Source organism: Limulus polyphemus, unplaced genomic scaffold (assembly GCF_000517525.1).
Source record: "Limulus polyphemus unplaced genomic scaffold, Limulus_polyphemus-2.1.2 Scaffold1039, whole genome shotgun sequence".
Lineage (NCBI taxonomy): Eukaryota > Metazoa > Arthropoda > Merostomata > Xiphosura > Limulidae > Limulus > Limulus polyphemus.
In genome coordinates, this window is record NW_013666649.1 from 294183 (window position 1) to 302279 (window position 8097).

Sequence of the window (8097 nt, forward strand, 5' to 3'; positions counted from 1 at the left end):
ATTATATAGATTCTTTAATACAATTATTTCAAAAGAAAATTCTTTTTTTTTTACTATTTGTAAAGTAATCACTTTCATTATTAGTTTGCAATGAAGATAAAAGTTCCTGAGATTGTTTTCACAATTTGTATATAATTGCTATTTAAGGTACTGTTCTTGACTTATACATTACTATTTCTGCTAGAGATCTCTCATTATTTTCTTTTATAATATCTATATTTTATAGTTTCACTAAATCACATGGATGCTTGTAGTTAAATATGTTTTATTAATGTGTTTGAATGAAGCCCAGGCAAGTTTTTTGTGGCTGTCAAAGGATGATACAATATACCATTCAAAATACGAAAATTATACATTTTATTATCTTTTTGGAGAACAGCAGTAAGATCTGGCTTTTTCAAGTGTACTTTCTACAAATTATTTTTCTTTATTTTAGTTCTTTTTACAGTCACCATTCTTAATTAGACATGTTTCAATGCCAGATACAGCACCTAGTTCAGGGTTATTTTATTACCAACCTTTTCTTTAATTGAACCTTACATTTTCTTAATTTTGTTGAATAACAAACAAGTAACAATAATCTAGTTTCTCAATGCAGAAAATATTATCTTTCAACCTACCTATGTTACCTTGTCCCTTCATTTGCTGGAATTCCATCAGAACATGAAAAACAAAATACACTCAATAAAATTATGCATTCTTATTTGTCTGTTTTATGATTGTTGCATAAAAAGTCAGATAAAAGAAATTAGTTTTTGATTTTCCGAACAACTTAGTAAATTTTCTCAAATTATAACAATAAAATTTACTAAGTGACACGTTTGCAAATTAAATTCAGTTTAATTCTTTCTCTTACTAGTAACATTCTGTAAACCACGGTTGTTAAACATATTTTTTTCATGTCTACCACACACAGAACATTTTTCATAGTTTTAAAATAAAAGTTTTTCTCCCTTTTCTCATATAACAGATACTAAATGAGTGTATACATCATGTGAGCATTTGCACTGTATACTTGGGTTAACAAATATTTCAATGTTTAATTTTCAACCATGCATTTTTTTATGTTTGGGTCAACTGCTCAGGGCAAAGTGGATTTTTATCCCCTTTTCTTTTATGCTCTTGTACAATCATGAATGTATAAATTTTGTAACAAATGTAATAATACTTTCATTATCTTGTCAAACACTTATGGTAAATAACACAGAATATTATGATAATCGATCATTCTTTCATCAAGTTTAATGCTACGAGTCAATACATTGTTACTGCATTCCCACAATCAATCTATCATGAACTCTGGAGACTCACAGAGGATGGTTAAGTATAATGTTTCATCTTCATTAAGTATATATGAAAAAGGTAAATTTTTGTGAAAAACACATTTCTACATACCTTCTATAATTTAAGTAAGCAACATTGTAAAAAACATCCACTGTAGCTAGCTTTACTGTTGTCTTCAAAGAACATGTAGTTTTGTTTGTGAGAACAAAGGTAATTAAAACTTTAAATAATATAGTAGTTGGCATTAACCCTATCGCAGTCACGTGTCAAAGGCCATATCATCATGTTTGTTGACTCGCATTCAAAATTTTATTGAACTATTTTATAAATCTATGTCAATAAGTTTGGTATCAAATTGTAGATTATAATTTAAATCTTAGTATTATAAGTTAATTCATTTCTTAATTTAAAGATAAATATTAAAAACACAGCAAAACATTGATTTTTGTGTGTCACATGGTATGTTGAATGCAGCACTGGTTCAAATTAGATGTTTGTGATGTCAAAATCTACAGTTTCGTATGAATTAGGAACTCAAACTACCAATATTGACAAGCTAGAATATAAAATAAGAACCTCTTATCTTTTCTATTTGCCAAGACTGTACTTAATCAAACACAGTGACCCCCCCTACCTACCTCTTTCCATTTTTGGAAATGGTCCCTTATATAAACTTACTTCTAGATATGACATGACTAACCAATCAAAAGCTCATAATGTCACCCCAGTGGTTTTCTCAGCCATTTGGAAATGTTAGTGTGGTAATTTCATTCTTTTCACACAAGATTTCAAATAATAAAGTAAGTCTTTAGTGAGCTCAAAATTTCATATTTTTTTAGACCCAAAAACAGCTTAGTTACTAAGATTGATGATTTATAGTGGGATTCTATGGTATTGATATAGTAATTTATGATTTTTTTGGTTATTTCAAATCTATATATAAAACCTAAAAAAATTTTTTTTTCACATCCTTCACATGGGAAATTTCATAAGGCTTAGCAACCTACAGCAAGCAGTAAAGGAGTACAAAGGTCATAACTAGAAGAGATAATTGTATGCTTTACTTCTTTATTTACTGTTCTATGTTTTAAGAAAAATAATTTTAAGAACTTATTTGTAAATAGCAATAATGTATATACATATATAATGTATAATAATTGAAATGTGATTATATTTTACAAAATACTAGTCCAATAAAACACAGCCAAGACAAGTCACTTTGTAAAGACTAAAGGTCAGTTATATATTATTGGATACAGTAACATGAGTGCACGTGCCCCACATCATTGTAACTTCTGTATTGTTAGCCAGTCACAGCTGGAAGGTCAATATAATAAAAATAATAAATATATATAAATGTATAATGTTATGAGATTTAAGCTATTTAAGCTAAAATGTGTTATAATTTGTAGTCATTCTAGAAAGAAAAAAGCATAATTTATATTTTTTTTCCTAACTTTTTATTGAGGTTCCGAAGTCGGTCAAATCGAACCAATCCATACAACCATAATCCATAAAATATAAAGTTTTTCTACAGAAAATTTTATAATTATCTGGAGATCATCGATTTTGCATGTGAAATTTGAAAATGTTCTAATGCATTAAGTATTTTTAATCTTAAAATTAAAATTGCTTTGCATGTTGGATAGTCAACATTCTGACAGAAAAAGGTTTACAAGAAAATCTTGAATTAAAAAATCTTAATACTTAATATAAAACAATATTTTGTGAATGAAAAACTTGCAATGTTTACCAATAAAACTTAATAAATTATTTTTATGAAGTTATTACATGTTAATGCCAAAGCTGCAAAATCACCAATCTAGGATACAAACCCCTAAACTTTCAAACTCTTTACTCTCTTCTAATTATAAAGATCTTTTGTTTACTACATCATGTGTAGAACTGGATTATTAACTTGATTAATTATCTATCAGCAAAAACCATCAAAATTAATGTTTGCAGTTATACCAACTACCAAAGTATAATGTGAGAATAATCAATTAGTTTAATGTCATCAGTTAACGATTCTGACAATTAATCAATTATTAAATCCCACTAATCACCCAGTGTAGGTGTTAGTGCTTTATATATCAGGACCCTAGTGTTTAAAATAGTATCTTTGCTGGAAAACAGTAAAATGCTAACAAAGTGGATGTTATTGTGTGATAGTTATTTATAGATATGTCCATATGGCTTTACATAGAAAAAGATGGTAAACAGTGTAATTTTGTGGAAACAAATTACACATGCCTATGAATTTAAAATTTCATAAAAGTTGTTTTTCCATAATTCAGCTACACAGACTTAAAAAAATATTCATTTTTTTCCATCACATAAGGATTTTTTTTTTTACAAATCCGGAAGGGAAAAAACTCTTACTTAGATCAAATTATTATTTCATTTACTTCAATTAATATTTTTTTATTATTATGTTTGTTTACAAAAATACAAACAAACTGAAGAAAATGAAACAAATATGTATTCTCATTCATCCCAATATCTTTTGTGAAATTACATTTTTTAGTCTCAAAACTACGTGTTGTGTCTTTCTTTTATGTATTGCATTATGTAGTTTTGTGAAAAATCTGTACACGATGGAGAAAAATGGATATTTTTGGATTCAGCGTGCAGGAATTACTGTAGAACATGTAAAAATTTCAAGACAATAAGACCATTGCAGGCTTGTGTTATCGCATTCTGCAACTCAAGTCATTTCTAAGCCCTAATTTCTACTAAACAATTTTTTTTTCTTTAATGACAACACACCAAATTTTATTTAGTTCATAGATTCTTTATGTATATATATATGTTTGATTTAGGATATACAAATAGGTAGGTATGTTTATGGCAGGACACCATCACATTTAAATATTAGGATCCTTGAGTTACTTTTTTTAATACAAATTTGTTTTGTGGAACTCAAATTTAAAGAATATAATTCTTTTTACAATTCTTATAATTGTCTTTCTTAGATTTAAGCTAATGAAATATGCTTATTCTGATAAATTACCAACTGTAAGCTTGTTGCTCCTCATGTATGTTGTCTTTTTGATAACCAAATTAAGAATTCTGCCCAAAGAATCCATATGTACTACAGGCCACTACAGAGTGAAAATTATATTTATATTTGAGTAAAGATGGCAAAGCCCCACAAAACAGAATTAATGAGATATATTATTTTTCATCGTTCTCCTGGTGTATTATGCTTCTCTGTTTTAGGTCTTAATGTGTAAAATACTCTTAAGAGCAGATGTGTAAACAAAACAGCACTGATATAACTTTATACAATGATTTATTTGCTTGGGTAACTTATAATCAAAATAAATAAAGACATATTAATCATAATCATACTGATCCATGAATCCCACTGCCTTTGCTTCTACAGTCTTAAAAAAACATCATAATATAATGTAACATTTACTTTCAGACCTCTTTCTAGGTTATGCAAGTGCCAAAAAAAAAAAAAACTTAAAGCCAGTCCTTATCATACTACAGTTTTGTTTTTGTATGGTTAAACAAATTTACACCTTTAGAATGGTAGGAGATAATTTCTAGTGAACTTACATTTACATTTTTCAAAATATTCAATAATGATATCTGAAAATTAGTCTCATGGGTTACATTGTTTAATAAAGTGTAGCATGGACTTCATTTTACACAAAAGTACATTTAAATGTTTTAAGTCGACTTTCCAAATTATAACTTATAAGGACCTGCACAAAGTGCCTTCAAAGTTGAATTTAAGTCCAGTCTAAGAAATAAATGCCGACTTAGTCAATATGGCAATGCAATGGCTTTCCTACCTGCATATACATTTCTAAGTAAATTAGTAAGTAATCTTTTACAGAAGTTTATAATTATTAAGCTACCCTTTCCATATACTGTATTATATATAAATAAGACAAAGTAATCATTTGCTTAGTAGAAACAATACTAAGTTAAGCCTATTTAGCATTAGGCCTAAATTATTAGTAAATAATGCCATTACTACCAAGTACTGGTACAAGAGATATACCGCAAGTATAAAAGCGTAAGATACAAGATGCATATCCTTATAATAATAGTATTATATTGCTTGGACCATAGGTTTAACTAATGTTGCATTCATTATTAACATTTCAATTCCTATTGCTGTTACAAGTTGTAAATCTTGATAGAAGACTAAATTACGACTACCTTAACATTAGTTATCTGTACATAATTTTGTCACAGCACAAGTTATAAGATACAATTAATAAATTATACTTTTTTATAGCACTAAAATCAAAATAATAGGCACTTAAAGTTAAGTATTAAAATATGAAACTTTTTTAGAGAATGTAAATTCTAATTCCACAGTCTTTTGTCTCAGATTCTAACTACTAAGTAATACAAATAATATTATAAATTATAATAATGACAATACACTGTGAAATTGAAATTCACCTGCTGTATTTCTTTTACCTTACAACAATTTGTGTTACTTAAGCATTTAACTAAAATTTAAAAATGTCTATACTATATCTAAATTTGTACCTTTAAAATAAATCTTCTGTGAACGTTAAGGAAGCTGTTAAAAGTTAACATTAAACTAAGACTGAAGAATTAAGTTACAAATTATTGATTTTATGATATAAAAAATAATGGAACCCATACAACAAATCTAATACATTAACATTTAGTAACGAAAAATAAATTATTGATCATTACTGCAGTATTAATCCCCAATTTGAGAGACGACTATTAGAATTTATGGATATATTACCGATAGAACTTGGAATTAGAATACAAAGTTAAAATAGTCTTTTATTTCTATTAAAGAATAGTCTTAATATTGGGCTGGGTAGTACTTTTTTTTTATATGGTACCATGGTAAGTATCAGATTGTAAAAAGTACCTATCCCACTATTTTGACAAATTATAAATGATTAAAATAAGCCCAGTCAAAAATAAACGCAAAAACTAACAAAATATGTCATAACTTATAATTTGTACCCATTTGGCATCTTTGGTACAATGGTAAGTATCAGATTGTAAAGAGTACCTATCCCACTATTTTGACAAATTATAAATGATTAAAATAAGTAGAGTTAAAAATAAAATCAAAAACTAACAAAATATGTCATAACTTATAATTTGTACCCATTTGGCATCTTTGGATTCACAGTATAACAGAAAATGTAGAATAAGTTTAAGATTAATATTTGAAAATAAAATATAAAACTTCAAAAAACTCTCACAAGATTCATTCAGTGCTTCACCTTTTTAATTATTGTCATATATGTATGCTAATAATACTAACTACCACTGCTGTAATACCAGTATTAGTATTACTACTAATAACATAACTAATAACAAATGTTGTAATACCAGTAATATTACTGTTACTAACACAACTGTTAGTAATAGTATTAGCACTAACTTGACTAAATAACTAACTCACTTTCTTGCTTGATAAGTAGTTAAAGTAGGCGTGGTGATACAATGAACACACTCAATATGTTTTTAACGGTTATGAATATTTTTGTAAATATTTAAACTTTTGTATTTATCATATGACTGAAGTCACAGTATTTTGAATATAGACTAAAGTGTCAACACAATTCAAAATACAAGTATCGAGTTAGGAAACATTAAACAACCTCAAAAAGAAAAATCACGGAAATATTTCGGAGAAAGTAAAAACCAGTCGATGAAACATAAGCAACATACGACGTTTTATGGAACACTGAAAAAAAAAGAAATGAAAAACAGAGATATTAGCCTTCCAATCAATCCAAAATATTTTAAAACAAGCTTCAATGAACTTTATTTAAATAGAAAATAGATTAAATTATGACATATGCATAATATCTAAGATATTATTCAAATTGGTTTCTCTTTGCTTACATTTTGACAGAAATTCAAAAAATTTATATTCATAGTAGAAAAATTATATTTAACGTCAAAAATTGCAGTTGTATGGGCTTTACGTGATGTCGGAACGAGTTTGATGTTGACGACAGAAATTTCAATTTTGTATACCAATGCATTTACTGTATTTGATTTGATGTACATTTAGTTTAGTTTTCATGAGCAATCACGTATCGTCAAAATATTTTAAAATAATAATTAATCTGATGAATTTGTTGGGTTGTTATTAATCACAAATCTACACAATAGACTGTCTGTACTCTGCCCACAGCGGGTATAGAAACCCGATTTTTAGCGTTATAAGCCCTCAGACTTACCTCTGAACCGTTGATGAGTAATTTGTTGAAGCTCTATTTGAAAGGTGTTAGTAAGCTGATAAAAGTACTAAATTGATTGGTTTATCTCTCAAAACGTGTTGTTAATTAGTATTTGTGTTATTTGTTTTGTGTTTCAAAAGTATATGTGTAGTTAGTTGCAATATATTTAGCGACACAAGTCCTTACTTAATAAAACTGGTTTATTCTTTCTGAATATAACTTTACCGATACACTTATTTTCAACAGTCGCTCTTTTACAAACGTTTTAACAACGAACGTTAACTTCAACAATACTTCCTGACTGCAGTTCAATTACTCACTACCTACACACATTGTGGTCACGTTGTGAGCGTCTTATATATATACCAGACAAACATATATCTAGTAAATGCTAGGGCATTCACGAAGGAACAAGATAGTTCCAGAAACGTGGCGTGACACTAGTCACGTGACCTCGCTGACGCAACACTGCCCCTCCTTAGTATTGTTCGTCCCGAACAATGGCCACATACAATAAACCAATAACAATTAACAATAACTTAATTAAATGTACAGAATTACAATCACAAAATTACAATTCAACAAAGTCTCTTAATTTTAC

At 27.9% G+C, this 8097-nt stretch overlaps 1 protein-coding gene across 2 annotated transcripts in view; it reads right to left on the bottom strand.

Moving 5' to 3' along the window:
* The window catches only part of LOC106461825 (YTH domain-containing family protein 1-like), a 30864-nt gene extending 23878 nt beyond the window's left edge, over positions 1-6986 (bottom strand). Inside the window, exons 1-2 of one of the 2 annotated variants that reach the window (XM_013921682.2) lie at positions 6710-6986; positions 621-645 (exon numbers count right to left, since the gene is read on the bottom strand). In XM_013921682.2, coding sequence (XP_013777136.1) covers positions 621-642 — 22 coding nt within the window. In that variant the 5' untranslated portion in view covers positions 643-645; positions 6710-6986. Of the gene's footprint in view, positions 1-620; positions 658-6709 lie in introns of both variants that reach the window. The other variant, XM_013921681.2, reaches the window with a different exon arrangement.
* Positions 6987-8097: the final 1111 nt, after the last annotated feature.